The 15,729-nt window shown below is 40.7% G+C and overlaps 1 protein-coding gene across 3 annotated transcripts in view; it reads left to right on the top strand.

Moving 5' to 3' along the window:
- The window catches only part of si:dkeyp-72e1.9 (syntaxin-binding protein 4), a 109,436-nt gene that overhangs the window by 25,670 nt on the left and 68,037 nt on the right, over window positions 1-15,729 (top strand). Inside the window, exon 1 of one of the 3 annotated variants that reach the window (XM_050070095.1) lies at window positions 14,318-14,513. The exons of the other annotated variants lie outside the window; for them this stretch is intronic. Coding sequence (XP_049926052.1) covers window positions 14,467-14,513 — 47 coding nt within the window. The 5' untranslated portion in view covers window positions 14,318-14,466. Of the gene's footprint in view, window positions 1-14,317; window positions 14,514-15,729 lie in introns of those variants that run through there. 3 annotated transcript variants of the gene reach the window in all.

The following is a 15,729-nucleotide window of genomic DNA, read 5'->3' as shown; positions in this document are numbered from 1 at the left end:
GGGTATTTATTGCATCGTTAATGTGCCTGATATTCTGGAAACCTGCCTGTGAGGTTTTGGTGACGTGTGCGCACTGTCCGCCGGTCAGCCAAACTTCAGCTTACACCGGCTGCGCTCCGCCTGCGCTGACAGTAGACCTGGTTTCAGCTGGCGAGCTTTTAGCGCACCTTCGGCGAAGCCTTTTGGCATGATACTGTCACTGCGCCAAGCTGGATCTGTCGACCCCTCCCCCTGCTGCGTTGCCACACCCATCTCAGCGCACCTCGGTCTGCCAAACTACCAAACTGAGCGCGCCTTGGGTAGCGCTGCTCAAAACTAGCTCTGTGCGGGGTTCGCCACCCTGCGCCGTGCCGGGAAACTAGAGGCCTGAGAGTGAAAAAGGGAAGGAGCACCATGCAAAAGTTTGGGCACCCCAAGACATTTGAGCTCTCAGACAACTTTTACCAGGGTCTCAGACCTTAATTAGCTTGTTAGGGCTATGGCTTGTTCACAGTCATCGTAAGGAAAGGCCAGGTGATGGAAATTTCAAAGCTTCATAAATACTCTGACTCCTGAAACCTTGTTCCAACAATAAGCAGCCATGGGCTCCTCTAAACAGCTGCCTAGCACTCTTAAAACAAAAAAACGTCTAAAAGAGCTGCTCATAGGATTGCTAGAAAGGCACACCAAAACTCCTGTTTGACTGCAAATTACCTGCAGGAAGATTTAGCAGACTCTGGAGTGGTGGTGCACTGTTCTACTGTGCAGTGACACCAACAGAAAAAATGACCTTCATGGAAGAGTCATCAGAAGTAAACCTTCTCTGTGTCCTTGATCATGCTTTGGGCTTGTGTGTTCAGCCAGTGGCATGGGGAATATTTTACAGGAAGAGGGAGGAATGGATTCAGTTAAATTCCTCAAATACTGGAGGCAAACATCACGTCATCAGTTAAGAAGATCTTGAGAGGACGGCTTCTACAACAGGACTGTGATCCTAAACACACCTTGAAATCCAAAATGGACTACCTTAAGAGGAGCAAGCTTAAGGTTTTGCCATGGCCCTCAGAGTCCTCCAAACTAAGCATCATTAATAATATTTGGATAGACCTCAAAGAGCAGTGAATGCAAGACGGCCCAAGAATCTCACAGAGCTAGAAGCCTTTTGCAAGAAGAATGGGTGAAAATCTTCCAAACAAGAATGTAAAAACCCTTATCTAGATACAAAAAGTGTTTAGAAGCTGTGATACTTTCCAAAGGGGGCACTACTAAGCACTGACCATGCAGGGTGCCCAAACTTTGGCTTCAGGCCCTTTCCTTTTTTGCTATTTTGAAACTGTGAAAGAGTGAAATTAAATAGTAAACTTCCTTAAAATATTGAAAAAATGGGTCATCTTTAACTTTTTGTCTTTGGAAATCAGGTCCTCATCTACTTATTTAACTACTGACAATAAACGAATTTTGACCAGGGGTGCCCAAACTTTTGCATGCCACTGTATGTGATCATTCTTTTTGGAGACTTGTGTATAAATGGGTTGGTCTTTCATTAGAGCTATATTGTCAGAAGTACATGGAATGCAGTGTTCTTGTACTTCCTAACTTTTCTTTAGAGATGCTTATTCAAAAGCCAGCATATTCACAACCTTAAACAAAATAAGTCTACTTGGAAAATGAAGAGAGGAAGGAAATACATTGGTAAAATAATCCCGGGCAAACCTATCATAATCAGCTCTGTAGTCACACAGTCATGGTGCATTTCTATCCTTGAAATATGCAAATCTGAAAAGAGACTTATAAATATTTTGTTATTGATATTTTAGGGGAGGGAGAAGCCTTTGATATTTTTTGTCTTGTTTTTCCTTACTTTCCTACAGAGGGCTAAAGAGGCCACAGGTTTAATTAGTTTTGTTTCCCACAACCACATAGTAATTATTTTATGGTGTTGGCATCATCATTATTATAGCCAGCCGCAGCTGCAACCCATAAACAAAAACTTGTGATATCCAACAATATTCCTATAGAAACCCACAGTGTGTGTGTAATGGTTAACAGTTAGTTTTCAGTATAGTCTATAAAGACCAAAAAAGCATTATACTATCACTGTGATGTTACTGTAGGGGCTAAATATCAGTGTGCCTGTGGTGGTTGGCTGGTAGTTTACAACGTAATGGCCTTAGATAAGCTATAAAGCAATCCGCTGATTAAAAATTATTATTATTTTTAGAATCATACACCTTTTATTACCATCAGCATGAGCAAAGTGTTTCACTCACTGTTTCACCAGACTCATGATAAAGTAGGCTAAGCAAAGACCATCGCTAAAGGCCCAGACACACCAAACTGACTTCAGAAAACTTGCAGCAATAGGAACCGACTGTTGCGTTGCCTCATGTGGCTGTGCACCAGTCAACAATAACATAAACCAGGAAGCATTTCTCAATGGCTACAAATTGTAATCTTACCTTAAGTAACAAGTTTATTTTGGTCTCACTCCCTTTTGACTTTGGCTTTTTGTTTACTTTCCTCACTTCTGCTTCTCCTCTTGTGCTGAGCTGAACTTCCAGTCGGAGTGATTTAATTCACTGACGGCAATGATCCAACATGCTGAATCAGCCAAAAAAAAACAAAAAAGCAACAAGGGCAGCAAGGGGCAAGGGTGTGATGCAATGCACCAGACTGACAAGCGCGACAGATGCTCACCAACAGCCAAACACTGTCCAACTCCCGACTGTTGGCTTGGCGTGTCAGGGCCTTAAGAGGGGACTACAGTCGATGTGCTGATTAAGAATGATTTCCACATCATGAAAGACTCGACTTTAAACTTGACCTCATGCATTATTGCAGGGTGCTTATGGAAAACCTCATTCAGGATCAATTTGGTGTTTGTAATATTACAAAAAAAACAATTCCAGCCTGGAACATAACCATGTAACCATCCATCTGACAGTTATGAAGACATTTTACTCTGATCCTGAAGTGTTTGATGAGCACTGTTAGTAGTATCCCATATGCCGACACTTTGTCTGTCCACCAGCTGCTGCTCTTTTAGATCCTTTAAATGGGACCTATTATTATGCGTAGTTTCAGGTTTATAAGCTACTTGTAGTTTTGGTTTCAGATTTACGCCAGGGCCACACTGCCCGCGGAAGCGCCGCGAATAGCCTTGAAGCGCCGAGAAGTGAAGCCAGTTTCCTTTCGGCACCCATGTTAACCGATTGTGTCATCCACAACAGCTGGGAGCAGAATCGCTTGTCGACCGGCACGGAGAAATGCGCGTCTGATGTGAACGGAGGTGCTCTGGCTCGCGCGAGAATTTTGGTGCGCTGCGCTTCGCAGGCAGTGTGGCCCTGGCGTTAGTCCCAGGGAAGTTATTCTGAAGGTGGAGGTACTTGTTGATTCTGAGCGTACTTGAATATTGGGCAGATGTGTTCCCCCCCTGCATAGCTTTCAGCCGTATCAGAGTTTTGTTAAGTTCCTGCTGATGCAAACACGTTTTTTGATGTCGCTTTTTCACATTAAAAGTTTTCCACCATCAAGTGGAACTGCTCCTCCCGTTCACATGTCCAGTGCCAACATGGCAACATGATTTTGCTGACGTGAGCAACTGATCTGCTCACGGCTTAGCTCAGCATCTCTATTGCAAAATGGCAAAACATACATACAGTACATTTTACAAAGAAACACTCACTGTTTACTGTGTTTGTTTAGTAGACAGCTCATAGAGTACCTTAATTTTCTTACAGCATCTTCCTGGACCTGTGAGAAAGTCTGCTGCTCACTGAACCTGTAGCCTCTCTTCCTCATCTATAGAGGGCAGCCTTGTTACTGCAAACACTTGACAGTGATCACCCTTCCCTTTGGGTTTTGTCTTTTTTGTATTGCTCTCTGTCACACACACACACACACACACACACACACACACACACACCCTTGTAACTCTTGTTTTAGCATGATTGTGTGTGTGCGTGTGTGTGTGTGTGTGTGTGTGTGTGTGTGTGTGTGTGTGTGTGTGTGTGTGTGTGTAAGCATGTGTGCATGTGTCTCTCTGTGATTGGGTCCAGCCTTGTTTGATTTCTTCGTGTGGATTGGATAATCCCATAATCTGATAACGACCCACTGTGCAGATTTAGTGATTAAAGTTCTGAGGCAAATGGTCGTTACCATGGCTGCCAAATAGAAGAAGAGAATAAATCTGTGTGTGATGATAATGTGTGCGCTTCTGCGTGTGTGTGTGTGGGGGGGGAAGACATACTGTATGCTAAAATAGTGCTGAAATGTGCATGTGCAGTTACAATCAGAATCTGGAACAGGTTTATTGCCAAGTAGGTTTTCACATACACAGACTTTGCCTTGGTATTTTGATGCATCCTACAAAAGTCGTGGATCATAAATCTAAAATAGAAATTTACAATAAAAATAGGTATGTTTTAAAATGAAAAGAGCCCTACAATGTTCAAAATGAAGTGGATGACTACAGAATATGCAATTGTGCACAATATGAAATATGAAAGGTCCTGGGCCTTTATTTATTCAGGGAAGTTTCACTAAGAGCCCATGCTCTCTTTTACATTTGCAGGAATGCTGATTTTACAGTTAATCCCTTGCGGTGCAACTGGGGCAAAAGAGGTCAAAATGCACAGCAGCAGTAATAATTAGACCAGCTGTCTTCCTCCTTAGATTTTCTACTTTCATTCATGCCAACTGCATGGACAAAAAAAATAATATCCAACAACAGTTTAGGTTTAGCATGTGAGCAATGGAATCACTGTATGTGAGTCCCAGTGTAAAGTCTTTACATTGTTTTCTTGGGCACTGTTGACTGTATAACGTAGGTAGCAGAAATCTCTATCTTATAAATAATGCAACGGATCAAATAATTTGGTGATTGATTAGAAATAAGAGGGGGCAAGCCTCCATCATGCTGACAGTGCTCATCAGTCCAGGTTTCAACAGCATAATAAGTTATAAAAGCAGTGATGCAGCCTGTGAGTGAACTGAGAACACTTCCATCTGGTCATTAAGTGTTAGAAGTTATCATTGTCTTCCAGCAGTGACATGCGTGGCCAATTTCACGTCAACATTATAGACTCTAAGAATGTCCTGTGCTGTCTGAATAAATCTGTAAGGAACATTTAGGTAAAAAACACCTATGTCCACATATTCAGGTGTTGTCCACGATACATATATCCTGTCTGAAAGGCGCTATGTCATTGGTCCAACAGCCTATTGGTCCGACATCCCATTAGTCCGACGTCCCGTTGTTCCGATATGTGATTATACTAGGCTATGCTGTATTTGTCTACCATAGAGGGTCAGCAAACGCAACAAAAGTAGGCTACTGGTCGAGATACAAGTCATAAAGAGGAGAGAACAAAACACCATAACCTCCTGTTATAAACTCTGGGGTTCGGGTTGTGTGGGGAGCTCTCCGCGGTGCTGAACGGCTCCCGGCGGGCGTATTTCTGCCTTGATGGTACGCCGCGACCGGCTCTCTGGGTCAGCTGGGAAAGGCTTGAGGCGAAGCAGGCTCACAGCTTATGTGTTCTTTTTCATTTTAACCCACACCATGATCTTTTCCTGACCCTAACCAAGTGGTTTTTGTGCCTAAACCTAACCAGACCTTAACCATAGGGCATCATGATGATTTCGGAACAATGGGTTTAATATGGTCGGAACAATGGGATGTCGGACCCAGACGTTGCGCTAGACTTTTTCCTCGCCGGTCATTTTGACTGACAGGGTCATAAAAATCCGGTCATAATCTATTTTTACTGGTCATTTTAATTTTCGTTTTTAAATGATAATAAAGATAGCCTATTAAAAGACATTTAGTTTTCATTCGTTCGTTTTTAATAAATCCAACAAGCAAGTTATAAAGTGTGCATTAATAAGGACATGAACGAAAAGAACAGACATCCACACACCGCAGTGCTTCAGTTCGACGTCTGGTCTACACGCGAGCCGCGAGCGCTTCTGTCAAGCTGGATAGAGCGGATCGTACCAAACAGGAAGTCGGACACAGAAAAGACGAGAGAATCCGGCCAATTTTCAAAATAAAATAACAACAGCATGCACTGAGGAACGTGAGGAGAAAATACCATGTTTATAATAATAAAATAACACAACAGTGCATAACCAAACACATTTTTCAATACCCTAATCACTTCATTACAATTTTAATTTTGTGTCACCGAGCCTACAGGCATAACTACATAAATAAAATGGTCAGAACAATATGCCCTATTCATTCAGTGTTTATCCAACACGCTCAATACATGGACATGCAATGACAAATTGTCATTAACTTATTACATTATAAAAAACGATTGAAATATGGACTTACCCATGTTTAAAATGACCTGTTTAAGTGAAAAAACGAGTACTGACGGGAACAGACGAGTGGAGTCAAGCGCCTGCGAGTATACTCGCAGGACTTCTGCGGCACTAACGCATCTGGTGTGTCCAGGGCGTTATGTCAACAACGCTACATGAAGCAGATGAATGACTTTTTCTCTGCAGTGTGAAAACGGCAGCCACTTAAACCACTGACTGTGCACTCCGCCGCCAAGTGGGCAGGGGTGGTAATTGCAACCGGTCAAACGACCGACGGCCTTCAGATTTTCCGGTCATTGTTGTAAAAAAACGGTCAATGACGGAGAATATCCGGTTAACGTGACCCCTGGTCGGACCAATGGGATGTCGGACCAATGGATTGCCGGAATAATGGGCTGTCGGACCAATGGGCAGACCCCGTCTGAAAAGGGCTACAAACACAGGCTTACTGTGTATACATACTGTATATTTTCAGTTCAGTCAGGACCACTTTAGTCAAAGATAACTTTATTCCCATTTGCAGTATTACTTTTGGTGATATGGCTCTATTCTGGGGTCTCTTTGCCTTTCCTAGGCCTATGCAGAAAGCCTAAGACGGAGAGAGCACACCTCTCTGCCCTTCCACTTGCAAACAGGGACAGCCTGAGTCAGAGAGAGCAAACATCTCTGCCCTTCCATGCCTCTACATGGAAAGACTAAGGCAGAGAAGGCAGCAGCAAAGACCCCCCCAGGAACAGAACAGAGCAAGCATCAATGACAAACAGAAATGACACTAATAAGTCAGACACAACATGAAAAGGAGGACCTAAGTTGGAGGCAGGTTGCAAAGCAGCTTGCAGAGGAAGCAGCAACAGTAGGCAGGCTAAAGCAGTTTAAATAGGGCACTCTGAATGAGATTTGCAAATTGGTTGCATTGAAAGGAATCACAATATCCTGTGCTGCCTGAACTAACATTATGCTCAGTTCTTAATATTGCCTTTTGTATTTTAGCAAGTTTTAGATGATATTACTGTTGTTCACCAGGTGTCTGAATTTGAAGGTCTTAATAAACCACATCAGCAATCAAACTTTTCCATTAAATGTTCAATACTAAATGCTTTGTATATTTAAAAAGAAAACCATCTAACACAGCATGCGAGTGTAGTGACAAAGAGAATTATCACCTCCTCTACTCTCCAGAGCTTTTTAGCCTCTTTTCGCTCATTGTTTTGGTTTCTGGCCTGCAAACACAGCTCTCATCAGCCCCAGTTCCAGATACAAACAAAGTGATGATAAACTCTCTTACACCCTGCTCAGCACCAAGACAGCAGTCAGACACAGGTGGATACTAACTGGTGCACACAGTGAAGTCAAAAAAAAAATTTCACAGTGGAAACCAACAACCCAGTAGCCAAAATAAATGTTTCTGAAAACCACAGATACATTACGTTGGCAGCATGTATATGTTTAATATGTTTCGTAAGTAGCTGATATGTTGAAACTTAACTTTTCTACATGTTTCAGTTTTTAATTTAATGTGCCAGTGCTGGAGTTAACATGTGGTTAGGTTTCATCTCAAAAACCACTTAGTTAGGTTTAGGAAAAGACAGCCTGATTGCCTAAAGAAAATACTCCACGAATATGTTATATTTGTACATTTTGTATCATTATCAATGTTTATAAAGTGATGTAGTATGAGAGCTGACTTCATTTGGAGGTGAAGGGGATGAGGGATGTTGTGTCACCTGGGCGAGATGCATGCCAGGCTGCAGACCACTGCGGGCTGCTATTCAAGACCAACAAACAAAACCATTTGTGTTTTAGCAACTTGTTGCTGTGTTTCCACTGGGATAGTTCCACGAAAAGTGGTTGTTTTTTACTGAGATGTCGCTGTTTTTCCTGCCAGCATAGTGCCACCAAAACCAGGCATTTTAAGCCAAAATCTGATCCTTTCCCAAAAGAAATACTCAGTTATTGTACACATCTGCCTCAAAATAGAAAAGGAGTAAAATATTATAAGACCCTGGCACTCCAAAGCACATTACCCCAAAACAGAATGCTCAACCTCAACAGTGAAGTCTGTGCATACATGGTGGCACTCTGCAGCCTTCAGATTCTTTGATTCCTGTTTAAAGCACCCTTCAGTTCTTTAAAGCCCCACAAAGATGCTTTGAAGAACTGCTAAGCTTCTCGAGGTATTAGATTTAAAAAATGCAGGATTTCATATGTTATGTAATCCAGCGGCTGATCAAAGTAAACACAAGTCACCCAAATCAAATGCTCATTGAATGAATTTAGGTGGCTTACCCCAAACATTGGCTTGCCATTTGAAAAACATGCAACCAAACCATTGCAACAGCAGAGAAAAGAAGCAGCTGATGAATGTCAGGCTTAAGGTCCAGAGTGAGAGAGTCGTCTCCCTCTGTCATCATGATGAAAGGGACAACACACTGCCCTGTATACAACTGCATATCTTTCTTCATTTTCTCACAAAAACAGCTCATGAATATTCTTCACATTGAACATGAATGTGTTGTTCCATTTAGGAAGTTCAGGTTTCGATCATGAGCAATAAATACATTTATCTGGGATGTAATACACGTGTTCCCCTGATCACAGTTGCAGGAAAAAATTGGTTCAAGACCTCTAAATGAGTGACAGCATTTTATTTGGTTCTTTGTTTAATCATTTTATTTTTTAAGCAAGAATTCTGTCAGATATTTCTGAACTTAAAGGATAGCAGTGTATTTCAGGCTTTCCCCTACCATAGAGCAGATCGCCTGCTAGAGTTACACTGGGGAGCTTTAAATCTGTGTTCCACTGGGTCAGCGCATGTCAACCAACCAAGCTTTTTGTCAGACCAAGGTTTGGCTTTTGAATTTTGGTTCAAATCAAACTGAAAAGTCAAAAAGTCAGTGCAGAATGAGGCAGGTGTGAAAGGGCTCCCAGTGTTACATCACCTAGATGATCAAATTTAGTCGTAAAATTATTACAATCACACATGCATGACTAGTTGGTTATGTTAAACTCCTTTCTTCCTTTGAAGAGGCAGTAATCACTAGTGGCTCTGTACAAGAGCTGAGGATCTGGAATTTAACTGCATTTGCTGAATGGACATGATTTTCATTCATGATTCTCAAACTTTTATTACAAAGGCTTTTGTCCAATCCCACCAATAATTTCCTTGTTGTGGTATATGCATGGACTTTTTCCCGTGTACAGTATGTGGCCCAACAGGCCAGTATGACCAAATCAATTGACAGCAGTGACAACAAGTTGGCTACCATAGAAGTCAAGTGTTAGCCAAGCTTACAGCTGTGCTCCCAAAGCCTGTGTCTGGAGTGGGTACAAGATTGCTGTTAGGTAAGAGGCTGGAACACCTCCAGCTTCTTCTAATCTTAACAACTGAGTAGACATCAGAAACCTTGGCCTGGCTTTAGAGGAAGCGTTGGTGTGTAGGTGGAAACAATGATGTTTTTTACATGCCATGTTGTGTTTGTAATTGGCTTTTTAAAAGCCTGAATAAATCAATTAAAATTTTGAACAAAGCTTGTCACCACATTAAAGAAAATAAACCAAAGACTAAAGTTGCATTCATTGAATTTTTGTTTTTGCCCACTTGGGGGCAGTGGAGAGAGCTGGAAACACAACAGACACATATCTACCTTTTTTTGGCAACATTTTGGGCATTTTGAGCAAACAGTTGCCTATGTACGCATCCAGCAGACACAGACAAACATTAGCATTCAGTTGTAATGTTTGTCTGCCTGATGAAAGTAAATCTGATGTTCATTCTCCTTTTTGCTCTGCTTTGCTCTCCACCAACACCTGAGAAAGATATCTGACTCTTTGTTTAATATTCCACTACATTCACCAGCTAGTCTCTATGTTTGTCCATCTGTTGTTTAAATGGTCAGTTTATGTTAAAAAAAAAAAAAAAAAATCCTCCCATATTGGATTCAGATTCAGTTATACATCTAAACATCTAAAGTCCATAGATTGTTATATACTGTCTAAGGGCTGCACTAATCAATATTTTATATTAACAATGGATCAAATGATTGTGTGGACTGATGGCTGTCACTCAAGATAAACCCACAGAGAATTATTACCAACCCTGCAGTTCCCTTCAGCTCTCTGGATAGAAAGACTGACAGACTGACTGACTTTTTAGTAATGTTAAAACACAATGAATGCTAGTGTTGTGTTATGTCTACTGGGTGTGTAAATATTTCCCCTTTTTCACCAAAATTTGCATGTATATACAGGTTTTTAAAAACAGGAAAATCTGCTAAAAACAGTCTCTTTTTCCACATCTAGTAGATAAGAGCTGTGTACGCAGCTCTGCGGTAGAGGAGTATGTTTTTTTCGTTTTTTTTACTGGTGTGTTTGGCATTACAAACCAGCTTGAAAAACAGGGCTAGTAAGCAGTAGAAAGAAGCATGGGGGTCAGTGAAAATGTTATGGTGATTACTTCTTCTTAATATATGTGACTTATTCAGTCTCTCTTTCAAACTCTCTAAATTTTAAATGATCTTTCATTGCTGCTTGGAGGTGGGTTACTTGCCCAGTGGCAGCACTTTTCACCATAAGAAATTTATGAAGGGACTTCAATGTCAAGCCTAACGGCTGTTCTGCTGCCCCCAAGTGGCCGAAAACAAAACAAACAAACAAATTGACTCAATTAATGCAGCTTTGGAGGCATAAATTACACATTATTGTTAGTTCTTGTAGCCAGAACAAACCACAAACTCTTTCTAGAAATACAGAGCAAGTAAAAATTATATTGTTTAGAATATGTAATGTTGGTATAGTTGGGAGAAATGTGGTATAATCTGTGTTTACTGTTGGGAGTAATTGAGTAGCCCTCTTATAAAGGCCTGTATTTAGCGCTTTGTTGTGCCATATGGATTTGTGTGTATTATCCTTTTGCATAAGCTTATCATCTCCTCATCTATTGGCACTCTTTATAGCTGCTTGGCAGCCACAGTGCATCATGAGCGGGAATATGCAGAACCAATGTTAACAACAAGAGTCAGATATCCAGGCTTTTCCACAGAAACAGACATGTTTCAAAGGTTGAAAGTGCCTCTAAGTTTTGCCAGGTATGTTGTCAACTGTTTCATAGCTAAGCCAAATTTACTGGCAGACAGTTCTTGTGCCTGCATGCCAGGGATTATGAGACTACGCTGAGCTGATGTAGTATTCTAGGAACATTTCACTGTATTTTGCTTGATAGTGAAAATGTTGGTTAATCGTCTTCATTTTGAATAATGTTTAGTCTGTGTGGACCAGCACCGCACATCCAGAGGTGTTGTATGTGAACTTGGGCTGATACTGTTTTTTGCATCAAAGTTACCGGTTGCTGATATTTTATATTGATATTAAGTAATCATGAAAGTCTTTATTTTTCTGTGTTTCTAATATATACTGAAACTATGTGTGTAGACTTTATTGTGTTGGATTAGATGGGTGTATTGGATTGGTGTTTCCCTGCTGTACATGCCTATAAACACACACACTCACACACACCAAATACTGTGATACCCTATAGCAATAAGTGGGTATAGAAAATGGATTGATGGGAATTTAGAATTAGTTGATAAGGTCAATTGTGAAAAAGAAAGGAGAAAAGAAAGACAGAGGTCAAGTCCCTAAAATTGTCTTTCTGTAGCAATGGGAGGAACTTTGTCAACCTGATGTTTGTGAAATGGACATGAGCTCTTAACAACCAGCCCATTCTCATTCCCAACTCATCATATACCGCCTCTTTGTCATAGATTTCTGCATCAGACACTGACGTAGAAAGGCACCTTTCATTGTGGTATGACACACTGCTGGGCAGCATCAGTAACATAACATAAGGAGCTGGAAGCTCTCTACAGGGTGGGCTGGAGAGGAGATGGATGGGTCCAACAAACCCTAGACATTCACCCTGGAGCCTGCTGTTCCCTCACCGTGTGAATGTTGAGTCAAACCATTATATCTTTTCTAAACCTAACCACGGGACAGGAGGTCAGGAAATCAATGGTAATACCAGGTGTTTTACCAAAATTGTAAGTCTATTTTGAAAAAGACTGTATGCATCTAACAAGCAGAAACTGTGGAAGTGGAATGGAAGTGTATTTTGAAAAGACACAATTCATGTAACAGGCGTAAATTGACACAGCATCCCGCAACGTCAACCACAGATGCAGGAGGATATATGTTATGTTGTTGTAACTTTTGATTTCACACGAAACAAACAATGGCCTCCTGGTTGAAAGTCCATAAATGTTTAACCAATCCGTCACTCCTCCCATCCATCCTGTGCAGACTTTCTCGCTCTTTATTCATAATCTGGGTGTCCACCATGACAAAAGATCCTCATTGACTTTGTATTGATATTGTTTTTGTTTTGCCATTACATAAGTTTAACACATTCTGTGCCCACCACCTCTAAATCAGTGATTTCAAACTTCTTGGCTTGAAACTCCTTTAAGCAAGGTACCCAGCTGGCACTGGATGTCAGTATGACCTCAGAAAGATGTTGGACTCTTAGGTCTGACAGATGTGAAAATTTGGTTTGAATGAAAATCGGGTTGATGATATATTAAATGTCTAATGACGTTAAAATTTCATGCTGTGAGGATGTTAACATCATAACATTTTGCAGATATTGAGTTTTGTTCTCCACACCTTATGACTAAATGATGTTAATCTACATCAAGATGAAGTTTGCATGAGACATTTGGAAAGCATTTGGAGTTTGTTTACTTAACAACACAACAGAAAAAACAACAAAAGTTCAACATCATCCGTCGTCAGTATTCTATGTCCAACTGACGTTGCATTAGACATTGTCCTGACATTAAATTTTGGTCATGCAACTTCACAACCTAAATTCAACCAAATATCAATATCAAATAACATTAGTGCCCAGCTCGATAATGTCTGCTTGTGACCCCTCATCACTGGTTGTCATTTTATTATTATTATTATTATTAGTAGTAGTAGTAGTAGTAGTAGTATTTTCATTTTGAGACCTGAAGATGTAAAATTGCCCAATAATTTAAAAGAAATAGGAGGTCTTTAAAAGATTGTGTGTGGCAGAACAGTTTTCCCCCCTCTCAGCTGTACTTTAGGAATGTCACAACTCCTCAGATTTGTTTTGTAATGACCCCCTGATCCCTTGTCAGTGGTTGCATGGAAGTATTTTATGGGATTATGGAACCCCTATATGTCCTGTAACATAAAAACAGGAACATGAATGCAAGAGTGAGCCTTATACTGCATAGTAAACACAATATTTACTATGTACCACGAAGGTAACCTTCACTTTTCAAATTGTACTTCTTATTAACTTAACGTAATTATTTAAATGTATGCAGTCTGGACACGCAGCAAAAAACACAGCTGCTCAGAGGTTTGAATGAGAAATGACAATGTTGAGTAATGGATGTCAGTTGAGGATTAAAATTGCAAAATGGAGAGCGAGGCACTTGTGTATTAATGTGTTTAAAGGCATCTAAAGCCCTCATGCTGTTTGAATTATCTTAGACCTAACAATTTCTATAGCGTATTATGTATGCCATTTATTCTTTATGATTCAATATTATTATTAGTCTGAAAATTCTATTTGTATTATGATTATAATAATATAATAATTACATTTTTAAATGTGAATTTAATAAATTAAAATGCCTGTAACAATGTCTAATAATCCCAGCTAAATATATTTTTACAAGATGGAAAAAAATACATATTTTACTGTAACTGAGGGAAGTGTGAACAGTGTAATCATCATTATAGCAGTAATCTTGTACAGTGGACAGGCTGAGGATGTCCTGTCCTGCTAATGCAACTTCAGCTCTTGTTTCAAACAACAATAAATACTTGCTGTGGTCCAACAGGCAGAGAAACCACAGGTAGAACGTGTGAGAGATAAGCCTCGCCAAAATAATTTCCTCCCTCGGTGCTTTCTGTGCCCTTTTTAATTTTTCGCCGACTTTAGTTATGTAAGAGATTAAACGTGTGGGTGAAGGTGGAGATGTTTGGAGCGGACAGTCTGGTTAACTGGAATTAGAGGCAGCCTGTGTACACAGACAGACCATCATGTGGCTGCTGGCTGGAGGCTGAAAGCTGGGGAAGCTCCGACAGACCGAGCGTGTTACCGGGGCAGCTGGCTCCAATGTCAAAATGCCAACCTTTTCCGTCATGTACAAAGGAGCTGTCATCATTAGCAGGTAAAGGAACAAAACAAGCGGGAGGTGTCGGTGAAGGTGTGTGAGTGTGTTTGTGTGTGTGTGTGTGTGTGTGTGTGCGTGTGTGTGTAGGGGGGGGGAAACACCGGCTGACGCTGCTGCTGTGTTTTTACTTTTGTTAAGAGTAGTGTGTGTGTTGTAGTAGCGGTGCTGGAGTGTGTTTACGGCTTCTGTTTGTGGAACAATAAGTGAAACGTAGAGGTCATTGTATAGGCTAGAGGAAAAAACAGCATTTAACAAAAGCGGGTCTCGTGCGGAGCTCGCGTGCGAAGCAGTTAACTCTGTCATTCGGTAAACTAGTCAACATGCTGCTGCGTTTAATGGGTTTTGAAAATGGACGTGCTTAGTGTCGAGATATATTCCTTGTGGTTGTTTGGAGAGACAAATTGCATACACGTTGGTAAACCAAAGTGGGTAAAGCTCGTGAGCGTGTTTTTTTTCTGGTGTTATTTTGGTATCCATTCCACGGGAATAGAAAAAGCTCTCCATCTGTGCAGTGCCGCTCGTGTGCCGCGCGCATTGAGAGGCGGCTGTAGGCTATATGATGTGCCTTTGCAATAACAGCCATTCTGTGGCTTCTAATGCAGACTACATTTGATTATAATGGTCTTCAAAAAGTTGGTGTAGCAATGTACCTTAACAGGTGAGAGGTTGTAATGTTGGAAAAATGGATTCGCTCACCACATGAATCAGTCAGGTTAAGAGCAAGCTTCCTATTGATTTCCAAATGATTAGTGTCAATAGTCTCCTATTGATCAAATGCTGCTAGGCTAGTGAACCATAGTGTCTTTTTCCTAGCATGTCTCCTCCTGCTTATCAATCAATCGATCAATCAGTCACCGTTTACAGGTTTCATTTTTCGGTGGTGAGCCTATGAAGTCTATTTCTGATACTTAATTGTGCTTTTAAATGTATTATTTAAGTTTAAACCAGCAGAAAATGAGTAGAACACTGTATAAATTGATATTATTGTTTTAGATTATGGTCAGGCTTAATGCTTACCTGGGCTGCAATGAATGGTTATTTTCATTATCAATCAACCTGACACTTATTTTCTCGATTTATCATTTGGTCTTTTACACATTAGAAAACAGTGAAAAATGTTCAGTTTGCATGGCCCACATTGATCCAATGTATTGTTTTGTCTGACCAAAAATCCAAAAGTAGATGATAATGCAAGACCACAGCTGGCCACCAA

This window comes from Epinephelus moara, chromosome 18 (genome assembly GCF_006386435.1).
Source record: "Epinephelus moara isolate mb chromosome 18, YSFRI_EMoa_1.0, whole genome shotgun sequence".
NCBI classification, from domain to species: domain Eukaryota; kingdom Metazoa; phylum Chordata; class Actinopteri; order Perciformes; family Serranidae; genus Epinephelus; species Epinephelus moara.
This window is presented reverse-complemented; position numbering and strand designations above follow the sequence as displayed.